The sequence below is a fragment of the Coffea arabica genome, chromosome 7c, assembly GCF_036785885.1.
Source record: "Coffea arabica cultivar ET-39 chromosome 7c, Coffea Arabica ET-39 HiFi, whole genome shotgun sequence".
In the NCBI taxonomy this organism is placed as follows: domain Eukaryota; kingdom Viridiplantae; phylum Streptophyta; class Magnoliopsida; order Gentianales; family Rubiaceae; genus Coffea; species Coffea arabica.
Genome location: NC_092322.1, coordinates 9,282,827 through 9,294,870, shown reverse-complemented (window position 1 = coordinate 9,294,870; position 12,044 = coordinate 9,282,827). Strand labels below are relative to the sequence as shown.

The 12,044-nt window shown below is 36.4% G+C and overlaps 2 protein-coding genes across 8 annotated transcripts; both read left to right on the top strand.

Moving 5' to 3' along the window:
* The first annotated feature begins 2,882 nt into the window (after nt 1-2,882).
* LOC113699494 (microtubule-destabilizing protein 60) lies at nt 2,883-5,004 on the top strand. The gene is made up of 7 exons (XM_027219863.2): nt 2,883-2,915; nt 3,043-3,138; nt 3,797-3,838; nt 3,976-4,059; nt 4,166-4,225; nt 4,322-4,416; nt 4,650-5,004. The coding sequence occupies exons 1-7, from the start codon at nt 2,883-2,885 to the stop codon at nt 4,705-4,707; spliced, it is 468 nt and encodes a 155-aa protein (XP_027075664.1). The 3' UTR covers nt 4,708-5,004.
* A 367-nt stretch (nt 5,005-5,371) lies between these two features.
* LOC113699377 (pre-mRNA splicing factor SR-like 1) lies at nt 5,372-10,684 on the top strand. Of its 7 annotated transcripts, none has more exons than XM_072057650.1 (5): nt 5,372-5,569; nt 6,583-6,899; nt 7,930-8,010; nt 8,969-9,045; nt 9,601-9,904. In XM_072057650.1, exons 2-5 carry the CDS (start codon nt 6,609-6,611, stop codon nt 9,641-9,643), a joined length of 492 nt encoding a protein of 163 aa, XP_071913751.1. In that variant the 5' UTR covers nt 5,372-5,569; nt 6,583-6,608; the 3' UTR covers nt 9,644-9,904. The 7 variants fall into 7 exon arrangements, with proteins under 7 accessions (XP_071913751.1, XP_071913752.1, XP_071913753.1 ...); XM_072057651.1 differs by having other exon boundaries at nt 5,373-5,569; nt 7,930-8,021; nt 9,601-9,833; XM_027219718.2 differs by having other exon boundaries at nt 5,375-5,569; nt 7,930-8,021; nt 8,969-9,040; nt 9,601-9,833.
* Nucleotides 10,685-12,044: the final 1,360 nt, after the last annotated feature.

Below are 12,044 nucleotides of genomic sequence, written 5' to 3'. Positions count from 1 at the left end.
TTTCTTTCTTTTTTTTTTTTGGCTGGTTGGGTTTTTTTTTTTTTTTTTACTGACGGAGTGGGTTTTTGTTTGTGTATGCTTTTCTTTTCTTGGTACGCAATTGATATGCCTATAATCTATTTGATTTGACCATGGCCTTGACCGTAGTCGGGGCAAGTTTTCAAAATCATAAATCAATAATTTAAAATTAAAAAGATAGGTGCTTGAGATCAAAGACTACTACGTTTAACGTAACTTCCTACGTACTATCAATCAACGTGGCTCTCGAATCGATTATGAAATTTGAATATACGATATTTTAGATGTTAATCCGAATTAAGAATTATTGGTGTTTATAAATAATTTGATAAGTCACATTTTTACAATCCCTTCTCTCTCTTCCTTCCGCTAACTCAGTATCTAAACTCCAACAAAACATACACTTCTTGTGATGGTTGATGTTTACCGACAAAAATCTTGATTATTAGCGTAAAATTTGCTCATATGCTTCTTAATCTACAACAAATTCCAATCCACGACCATCCACTATGGAGCATGCCTGCTATCTCTAACAATTCCTACAAGTACCGGGATGTACATTTGGCGTAAATCTTCCGGTTTAGGACCATCCACTCAGCCTTATCCTTTGGAGATTGCATAATTTTGCCAGAGAACAAGCAACATGTGGTCTGTTTGAACAGTAATAATTGCTGAAAATGGAAGCAGCGAAAGCATTTTTTGCTTGTTGAGAAAGCAGAGCCTAATTGGTTATGAAGTCAAGTACAAATACTTGCACGGATTTGGGCTTGACCTGAAGCCATTTAAAGACCTAAGAAAAATTTCAGCCTTTACTCGACTAAAAAACATATGTTGATTGGCCTAATTTGCTTCACCCGATTTATTAATTTATACATCCTCTTAAGTCCACATCTTGCAGATTCGCTTTTTATTATGCCAGCCCAGGATGGCTTGATTGTAACCTCGAGGAGCTGTTATGTTAATCTTATTTGTCATTTTTAACAAATTAGCTGTTGTGTTAATTTCACAATTATTCCTTAGAATTTGAACTTTCGAATAAACTAGTCGTGCCTGATGAATTTGCTGAGATCGATCGATAGATTTAGTTTATTCATGCTCAATAACTTGAAACATGAGCAAATTGAACTACAGTTTGATTTTGGGATATTGACCTAACTGGTATATGACAGGCCTTTGGTTTATTATCACGATTGATAAGAAGCCAATAACCGACCAGAAACCAAAGTGTTACCTTCCACCTTGGTTACACAACATAACAGATTAAACAACGAATGCTTGATAATGAACTCTTCCCCCTGCTTGTTAATTAACAGGTCGTCAAAAATCTTAGTCCCTCCCCCCTCAATTTACTATTGAAAGAAAGCGATGTTAAAAGACCAATTTCTGGAGCATCTTTCCATAATCTTCTTCTGATTTACGTAATTGAATTGTGTTGTGTGTGTGTGGTCTTACAATTTTTAATGACCTCTAGATTTACTCCCTCCGGCTGTAATTAATGGCGGTTCGGCATCGGCTAACAAAGCTTGATTCTCACATTCCTTGGTGGTTAAATTGAGCTTAGTTGCTTAATTGTCATGATCCTTGTCATCATTCCCCATTCCTTGATGCATTATCAAATCAATTGAGTGCACTTAAGGGGTGTATTTATGTAATCATTCAATGCTAGTGACCAGGGAGCTAGTATATGGACTCAAGGGATGATGATGATGATGATGATATCAGTCGAATTCATCAGGAACAAGGAAGCTGATTTTGCCTAGTTTATTACTAATTAAGAGAATTTTCGTACTTAAATAGAAATAGCCAGGATTAACCAGGATGCTGCAGGCCTATGGGAGAATCATTTTGAGGATGCTTCACAAAGGGTATTATAAGTTTGTGAGAATGTGAAGATTTACAATCTATGACAAAATAATACTACTAATTAATTAACGTGCATTACTTCTATCTATGTCATAATTTAACATTCTTGTACGTGTTTATTTGATTTTGGTGCTCTAATTAATCAAGGAAGATGTTTGGTCCTTATTATCTTAAACATATATAGAGCTCGTTCAGCTCCTGCATTAAAGATTTCTACGGATCAAACAATTTCCGATCCTTTGAGTTAAATTACCGATGACAAAATCCTTGATCATTGTAGAAGGCATGTCGACTGATGAAATCAAGCAACGAAAGCTAAATTTTGAAATGGAAATATCTATATTAAAATCTTCACACTTCATTAAGCCACAGATCCAAGCTGTTATCCTGGGGACCTTGTCTGCAGTAGAGGAATGACCTTCTTTCGTTCCCACACAGTTGGATTTTGGAGCTAATTCATTTTAGTTGAATTTACTATACACTTAATAGGCACACATGGCAAATCCCAATTAATTAAGAAGCTCATTCGGATTCCAATTAGCTGGAAAATGCGTTAAGCCCAGAACTGCACTAGCTTCCGCAAAATGAAGCTCGAAGAAACATGCAAGTAATTGAGTGACTTGTCACCCAATCTGAAAGGCCTTTGATTTTATCTGTCACTGACTAACTTAAATCTTAAGCCTGTGCATGGAGCGCTGAAAAGAGTTGAGGCCAATGGTTCTTCAAGCTTTACGTGTTACTTCTGATCATCCTATTATAAAATGAATCCAAAATGTGGAGGTTGAAGACACAATTACAAACAAAAAAGTGTGTGATGTCAAATTTGAGAGGGAGGTTTAATCAGAAAGTTTGGTACAATAGATCATGCATTTTACTGATGGATCAACAGCAAGCAATTGTTGCAGAAAGATACAAATCTCCAAACTCCACTCCTGATGATCATCGTGGTTGTGCTTTATATAAACCGAGTTTGCTGATTCAGTCGATCATAGCAACTCAAAATGGATAGCCCCAACAGCAAAAATGCTCAAAAGGTAGATTCTTTAATTATTACTACTACTTTTTGCTGTTCTCTTTTGGTAGAACGTTTTTCTAACTACCTATTTTGTTTTGTCTTGTGTATAATTCCTTTTTTTTTTTTTTTCCCTCAAATTGTTTAAGTTCGTGAAAAGCAGATCGCAGTCTCCTGTTTCATCTACTGGCAAAGGAGTGGTGAGACACATATCACCCTTGCAGGCCCTGAGAAACAACTCTGGGGTAGGACTTCAAGGATTTTGCAAGCTGCCATTGCCTGTTCTCTAAGTCGAGTTTATTTGCACAGTAAATAGTCATTTTTGCTAACGAAAACTTTGCTCAACCCACAAAGAAAATTAAAAAAAAAAAAAAAAAAAAGTTTAACTTTGGCTCTTTAGTGGTTTTTGTTCAATTTATGAAACAACTTTTCTAGGAGTAGCATTAATTTGCTGATGAGCACCTTTTATGCCTGGAATAACAAAATCAAGAATCCTAACTTCTATTTAATTTTCTCCACTTTATAGTTACTGGATGGCAAAAGAGAGTAGCTCCTGCATGTCCTGGCGGCAAAATATATAGCTTAAACAATAGTAGTAGAATAAATTGTCAATTTCTACCCAAAAAAGAAAAAGGAAGGAAGAAATTGTCAATAGAGCTAATTTAAACAGTGCAAAGCAAATGTTCTTCAAGAAAAAGACTACAATACATTAGTAAAACTGGACAGAAGCGAAGTTATCGACAAAAATTGAGCATTCACAAAACGGAGATAGATGGATGGCGAAGCAATCATTGTTGACATCATTCCACCTAATTCACCAACTTATGTTGGTAATATTTCAATGACCCCACTTGATTTCTATCATTGCCTAATTAGACACAATCTTCATGTCAATGATTTCAGCCAAGAGATGAGCTCAAAGAGCGCCAAGTTGACAAGAATAAGGTGCACATATACATGTTTACATTTCTTAAGATACATACAAATGTACATCTCATTCTTGGAAATTATTGTTTGGAAGGAAGGAAGGAAGGAATAGAACATGAACGATTGACTGAAGAACCAACATGTGGTCTCTGCAGGTTACAAAAGAAAACACTAAGCCACAGGATTTCAAACTCCACACCAAGGAAAGAGCTGTGAAACGTGCATTATTCAACTACTCGGTGAGATGCAAGATGATTATATTTTCAATTTCTCTTGCTTTTTTCCGTTTTTAGGGTGACGTATCTTTCCATTTGAATCCCTCTTCATGAATGGAAATAAATGCAGGTTGCGACCAAGATATACATAGAAGAGCGACAGAAGAGACAACTAGAGAAGTTGCAGAAGGTAATTAATCATCTCCTCGGATAACCAATGGTGATTTGGGTTTTGTTAAATTGAATGATTCTGGAGAACTAATACAAATGGTGAGTATTGAGACAGATGATCGAGGAGGAAGAGGTGAAGTTGCTTAGAAAAGAGATGATTCCTAGAGCTCAGTTGATGCCTTACTTTGATAGGCCTTTCTTCCCACAAAGGTGTGTGTGTGTGTGTATATAGTACTTGTTACAGGAAGATTGTTCTCCTTTTCTTTCAATTTAATGTCTTATCTGGAACTGTAAATACTCACCACTGAGATTAACTGAACATTTGACTATGATTGTATGGATGGATACCTTAAAACTATTCTTCCAGACAATGCATGAAGATAACCTCACAACCGCTTTTCTTTTCTTTTTTTGACATTTCTGCACTATTGGAAAATGTTCAGATCAACAAGGCCATTGACAATTCCAAAGGAGCCAAGGCTGAAGCTAGTGAGTGGCTAGTGTTCCGCTACGAGCTGCATCTCTCGCAGAATGAACTTCCCAATTTTTAACACAATAAGTAACTGAGATCAGCTCCTGCAACAACTTAAGCTACTGAATTTGGGTGGTTTTGATTCGCTTCAGTAACTTTTTGTAGGCTGTTTATATAGACTCTTTATTTCGCGGATTGATGTACAAAACATAGTTCACAGAAATTGTGGGATTTGCAGAGTTTGTTGAATAATGGAACAACATTGTACTAGAGCCAGAGGACTTTATTTACATCAATTAGAAATTTAAACACTTTCTTTCACTCAATTCTATCTATCTTTACGTTGTGAAAATGATCAGAAGTGGTCGTGTAATTGGTGTTTGAAACCAAGAAATAAAACAAAAATGTAAAATTAAGAAAAAAAAAATCTTGTATGATTACTACCCAAACAACCAGATCATGAAATTAAAGAATTTTGAAAGTTGGACTGATTTCTATGGTTGGCAATCTCTTGCTTCCAAAGCAGAATGACAGAAATATGATGAATGTAATTTATCAAACTCAAATGTTGCAATTCAAAGAACATGGGGACAGAGTGAGACACATAGGGAGTTTAGTAGTGTATTGTAAATCATACCATCTTTCCTTTTGGGGCTAAATGTATAAAAAATCTCGACTCCAGGCCATACACGCTTTGAAGAAAGCACGTGCACGGGCACGCTTTTAGTGCAACTTACAAATAAAAGTAAAAGGCTCTGAATTAAACGCCATCAAGGCTATGCCCTAAAAAGGGTAAGCAATTATCGGTCGGAGTCGGAGCCCCAAAATCTCACTCCCAACGCCACCGCCACCGCCGCCGCCGCTCTCTCAGCCTCCTCCCACCGTGCCGTGGTAGGCTATTAGCAACTTTTCATTTAATATCGTTGAATAACGCGTAATAAAAACCTTGATTTCTTGAGCAATTTCATTCTTTGTCTCCCTATCTTGTAGGAGGTATGCGTTTTTCACCTATAATTTTAGGGTTTCTTTGTTTAGCTGTTTGAGGAATTTTAGGACGAATTTTTGGGTTATGAATTGGATCTTTAATGAAAAGGATTGATTTTTAAGTCTGGGTCTTCGGGGGAACCGTGTTATATGCTTGAATTTGTTTTTCAATTAAATTTATCATATCTTCTGTAAATTTTTTTTTCTCGAGCTTCCATATTGTTTGAATTAGCTGGAAATTGTGCTGTCGGGGTTGGAATTTGAGCTGTGCAGATGGAAGTTTTCGGATTAGCTCGACTTCTGGGATCAATCTTCAGCTTTTTGTTTTCGTTTTTTGAAGTTTAAGTCTAGTCTGTTTTAGTCCCTTTGCCAAACGTAATATTACAGGGCGTCTATGGGAGGGGATATTTGTTTTTCTTCTGTGGTATTTCGAACAACTTTGGAAAATTTTCTTGTCTTTGAATCTAAATTTGAGAGCTCTGGCAGAGGTGTGATTTTGGAGCTGTTCTTTAGTTGCATTTATGGGGTTCTTTTGCACTTGAGTGGATAGTCTAGGTCCAAATTGGATCTTGGAGTTGGTGAAGGACAGAAGAAGAGGAAAAGAGAATATGAAAGAAATCATCTTCATATATTTCTCCTATTAATGTGATGTTTAAAACTAAAAGGTTCTGCGTAATAGTCTAATTTGTGATACTTTGTGTGTAATAAATCCTCACTCACTTCTTATTTTGAATTATTTTAATTAAACTTTTTGTCTTCTCCTTTGCTATCTCAAAGTTTTTGAAGTAGCTTAATGGTTTCACTATTTCATTAGTGTTTTGTTTCTTTTGCTTTAGCAATGAGTCTTTCTTTGCTCATTATGCGGACATTTGCGTATGATTGCATGCTGAGTAACAAATTTTCAATTAATTTATTTATAGGCTGGAATTGATAAAATTATATATATATGGCGGAGATACAGACCTCTGGCAGGCCAATTGATCAATTGTTGGAGAAAGTCCTTTGCATGAATATTCTTTCTTCTGATTACTTCAGAGACCTTTTGAGATTAAAAACTTACCATGAAGTGATAGATGAGATCTACAATCAAGTTGATCATGTGGAGCCATGGATGACTGGCAATTGTCGTGGTCCTTCTACAGCATTCTGCCTTCTATATAAATTTTTTACTATGAAGCTCACTGTCAAGCAAATGCACGGTCTCTTGAAGCACCCAGACTCTCCCTATATCAGAGCTGTAAGTACTGGTTCTCAACCTGTATTGATTGCTTTTGTTGCTGTGCATTACTTTGGTTGAGAAGATGTTGTTTTTAAGTGAACTAATTTTTTGCCACTACCTTAGGGAAACTGTATGTGTTGAACATGGAAGTTTTGGAGTTGGTTAACATCTATCCTATTGACAAGTATATTTTCATAGTATATCATGTGGTGCTAATGGTGGATTTGCTAGCTCTTGTAGTAACTAATATTGGCTAGGTCATTTAAGGAATAGCTTGGGGGAAATTGTTGGCTAAGTATACTTCTTTCATAATGATGTAATCTTTTTGTTGAAAAGTTGTCTGTTCAATGTTTTCTCTTTCTTTGTAATTTTCTATGATATTTTGGCATTTTGTGAATGATGTTGAAATGCAGAAGCATGGAAGCAGCATCTTTTCTTTTTCTGTTTCCCTCTGTAATACTCAGCTCAATTAGATGGCATCACAGAATTGATCAATTAGAAATTGACCTAATTTTCATCTAATGTTGGTGTTTTTGCTACATCAGTGTGAGACAGCCAGGCTCTTTTTGGGTCTCTCCAATGCTTGATGATGCTTGGCAGCAAATATGAGAATAGAAAGTGGTAATAGTTCCAGCATGAAATAGCTTGAAGACATGATTGCTTTTGGCTCTTTGCTACCAAATCCACCTTCACATTTTTTATTTTTTCTGATTTTTTTCTCCTATCTCTTTAGTTGTTTCTTATTTCAGTAGATATACAGAGTATTATACTCAGAAAATTTGTTTTGCTTTCAATGGTAACAAATATTTTGTGATGAAGTACAAATTAGCTAAGGGCTGGAGGGTAGCAATTTATTTTGCTGCATTAACTGGAGGGTGCAGATTGGATCACAAAATGGTTTTCCTAGCTTTCTTACATTATGAAAATCGCATATCATGTTGACATGTATTTTAATTTCGTTTTGAGTTATCACTGATATTAGAGATATATTTGCATTCCTATCTATGATATTAGTCAGGTAAAGTAATGCAAGTTATTGCTTTTGCAGGTTGGGTTTCTTTACCTAAGATATTATGCTGATCCAAAGACTCTATGGAACTGGTATGAACCATTTATCAAGGATGATGAGGTATGCACCAGGTGCATTTCTGACTTCTGACACTTTGGATCTTCTGACACTTTGGCTTGACTTTGGTTACATGATTTGAAGTCCCAATTGACTTGTTTCCCTCTTGGGGGAATTTAACATCTCTAATTTTTGCAGTAGATGCAATTTTTGAACTTCTGTAGCTTATGATTTGTGAACGTTAGTTAGAAATGTTCTGAAAATTTTTTTTGGAAGAAGAAAACCAATGATAGCTAGTCATCAAGGGCCTTGCTTATTTGTTTTGGAGTGAGGTTCATCTTTCACCACCCCTTTCGCCATTCTTCTTTCCCCTCTTCTCTCTTGAAGACACATAATGGAATCAAAGGGACTAATCCTTTAAATTCAGTCAAATACCTTTTTCATGTGTTTTTGACTTATGAATATTTTGAAGTTGTAATTGGTTAATGCATCTCCCACTCTCCCTATGGTGTCCCCTCATGTAAAAATGCTTTCTTTTAGTTGATTAATCAAATTCTTTGTTCTGGCATTTTTGTGCTCGATGTGATGTACAAGGTGTTCTTGCAGAGCGCGCACATGTTGCTTGTTCATGTGTTGGTTGTTGTCCACATCTTCAATGTGCTATTACAGATTTTGCTGGGTGCAAGTGTAACTCTTTCTTTGCTGCTTAGGTGGTCTTCTTTTATTAGGTGGTCATGCAGCTGTTGATTTTTATCTTTTGGGCTTCTTTTTTGGGATAAGTTGATTTTACCTTTTGCAACTTGAATAAATATGTGGTTTAAAAAATTAAGATTCTTCTAAAACTTACAGTACATATCTTGTGAAACGAATCTCAAATGTCTTATAAAAGCTTTTAATGCTGTATGATGTAATTGTTCTTTTGGTAGATATCTAGTGCTAATATGTCTACTACCTCCTTTCGTGTTGAGGTTTTTTGGGTGTTTTATGTCTGTGTTGTTTTATAGCTAGTTTCCTTTTTCAGGAATTTGCTCCTGGATCCAATGGTCGCATGACTACAATGGGTGTTTATATTAGGGACTTGCTTCTTGGACAGGTCAGGTGCCATACCATTCTTTTCTGATGTCCTTGGATTGCAACTGTGATTATCTTACTGTCTAAATGCTTTTATGCTTAGCCTCTTTAGGCAGATTGGGAGAGTTGTCTAAAGTTCATTTTTTCTGAGCTAGAGGCCATGAATGTTAGTGTGACGCATTGCTATTACCCTACTTTCTTCTTTAATTTGTTGCAATGTTTGTAACGTTCAAAATTCTGAAAGAAGATTTAACTATGATTAATGTATATACTGTAGTTAGGCAGGTCTGGAGGACTTGAAAATGAGGCTGATGAGCATACTCATGTACTTGATTTTGAAGGTTCAAGCAATATACTTCTGTTTACTTGAGCTTGATTCTGACCAGAGGAATTCTTAACCCTTTCAATTCCTAGATAATTATGCTACAGGTTGCTTGCACAAATCCCTTCTTGGACTAAATGTTTGTGAGAATCACTGCTACAGTAGTGCTGAATTGTTTGAGTTGAAAGCATAATATAGTGTTGCATTTGTTGAATTTGACTTTCAATGCAAGTACTTAATCGGACAACTTTTAATTGCAGTACTATTTTGATACTCTTTTTCCTCGCATCCCTGTTCCTGTGATGCGCTCTGTTGTATCCAATCTCGAAAAACTGAAGCTTCCAACCAAGCATTGTGGTACCACTGGGGAATCAACACGTGGATCTGATGAAACTGCCCGTCGGCCACCATCTGTTAAGGCTGCTCTCTCCGTCTCTTTTGGTCAGCGTGCTCCACATCGTGCATCAACTAGAGATTCATCTCCTGTCCGACGCACCATACCACCACCATCATATGATAGAGACGATGGTTCAAGACGTTCCCCCAGTGGTCGCCGAAGCCAAAGCCGTGAGTTGTCTGACCGGGATTATATAGATAGGGATCGTGGCAGGGACCGGGACCGGGACAGGGACAGGGAACGATATCGGGATAGGGAGCGGGACAGGGACAGTGACAGAGATAGAGACAGAAGGTATGACTATGATCGACGGTCCCGGGAAAGTGGAAGGGATTATGAGAGGAGGAGCCGTGATGGCAGCCGACATTATAGTGAAGGTAGTTCCCGTAGGAGCAGGAGCAGGAGCAGAAGCAGGAGCAGAAGTCAAAGCATGTACGAGCATAGTATGCATGGTGATCATCGTAGTTCACCTCGAGATGGGAACAAGGAGAAGACTACTGCATCCAGCAATCTGGCCAAACTTAAAGATATATATGGCGATTTGGGCAATCAAAAGGAGGACACGGGCAAGGACAGGGGGCCTAATAGGGATAGTGGCACTGAGGAGGTTATTAGACTTGGTGGTTCTACTTGGAGGTAGTGCGAGCACTGTTTTCTTTGCCCGCGTATTAGCTTCGTGGATCGACTTGTACCAGATTGGCTCTCTTCCTTTGATGAAGCTTCTATCTCTTTCCTCTAGTTTTTCTCACCCTTCTTGATGACATTCAATCTGATATTTCCAGACTAGACCACACAATATCAGTTATGCCATTGCCTTTCATGAATATGCAGTGGGGAAGGACTGCATGTATATTAGATTTGTTGAATGATTTATTCTGTTCTAGCGAAGTTTCAGTGCTCAATTTATTTCAACGAACTAAAGACTGATCAGAGTGATCAATCGTCAAGCCCTCTGACGACTATAATTTCTTTTTCGTTTTTCTTCGTGTGTGGTTTGCATGTTTATCGGTCTTGTGATGAGAAGAAACAACCAAATGGTTGATTCACCTTTGTTAGGTGATTTATAATCTCAGGTTTGTTGCCTGCTACAATCTGGAATTAACTGACTAGGACTTGCTTTCATGCTTCTTTGCAAGGGTAGAAAGTCTATTGGGCCTAAATGCAAGTTGAAATTTGAGGATACTGAAATCTGAAGTAAGAGAACTGAAGTTTAATAGCAAAAATCTGAAGTTTCCCCTGATTTTTATGTTAGTAGCCAGGAAGCGGCTTTGATACGTCCAATATAGTTTTGGTCAATGGAGCAAAAACACTTACGAATGCTAATTGCTAAATGCTCCTTAACTTTGGTAAGAGACAACCTTTGCCTCTATGCTAACACTTTCCAACAAAAACTATTATAACTTTAATAGATAAAGGATTATGCAGATTTAGGGGCTCTTTCCAAGTTTGAATTGCACAAAACTTATCAAATTATCTTTTCCCTAAATTTTCCTAAGCATTTTTACTTTGAACCTCAGGTATTCTTTATCTTTCTTTTCTTTAACAAGACAAAAAAAAAAAAAAAAAAAAAAAAAAGAGAAAAAGATTTCATGTTCTTTCATCTGAAATTATTTAAGTATAAAACCCCGAATTTCACATGACAAGTATTCTCTCATATACTAATTCAGAAAGGGACTTATATGAATCGTTAAAGAGCAAGTGAAAAGATGAACAAGTTCGTACATCTCATTAAAAAAAAAAAAAAAAAAAAGGTATCCATGATTGAAACATTTTAATTTTGAACCTTAGGTACTCTTTTTCATCCTGTCCTTTGACAAAAGAAAAAAGAAAGTTTCATATTCTCTCGTCTAAAATAATTTAAGTACGACATCCTTAACCTATCAGACCAAAGTTTTTCTGGTATAATAAAGCAGAAAGGGACTTTATAAATCATTGAAAAGCAAGTCATAAGATGAACAATATTGTACACCTCATAAAAAATTATCCATCTAGCATACAGAGTAAAGACTACTTTTCTTTTCTTTAATTTTCTCCAGTCACTTTGCTCCTTCGAGTGCTAGTGATTAAATTGAGTTTCTAATTTTGATGAACACCATATACCTCTAATCTTATGCTAAATATATTGTCAAGCACAAAAGTAATTGAGAACATTTTTGGTGAAGTTAAATTTAATTGAAGTCTATCTTACATGCACAGCTGGTTAACATGCTAATATAGAAACCATTTAAGATTTTATGACATCTACTAACAAATGTGGCATAAATCTAAGAATTAATGTTATGTACAATGTACATAATATCATGATTG

Bases quoted from the DNA above. Each gene is read 5' to 3' on its own strand.
- LOC113699494 (XM_027219863.2), top strand. From the start codon at position 2,883: ATGGATAGCCCCAACAGCAAAAATGCTCAAAAG. The intron at 3,139-3,796 runs GTAGGACTTCAA...CAATGATTTCAG, and splicing joins CCCTGAGAAACAACTCTGGG to CCAAGAGATGAGCTCAAAGA. The intron at 4,060-4,165 runs GTGAGATGCAAG...AAATAAATGCAG, and splicing joins GTGCATTATTCAACTACTCG to GTTGCGACCAAGATATACAT.
- LOC113699377 (XM_027219716.2), top strand. From the start codon at position 6,609: ATGGCGGAGATACAGACCTCTGGCAGGCCAATTGATCAATTGTTGGAG. The intron at 6,900-7,929 runs GTAAGTACTGGT...TTGCTTTTGCAG, and splicing joins ACTCTCCCTATATCAGAGCT to GTTGGGTTTCTTTACCTAAG. The intron at 8,011-8,968 runs GTATGCACCAGG...TTCCTTTTTCAG, and splicing joins CATTTATCAAGGATGATGAG to GAATTTGCTCCTGGATCCAA.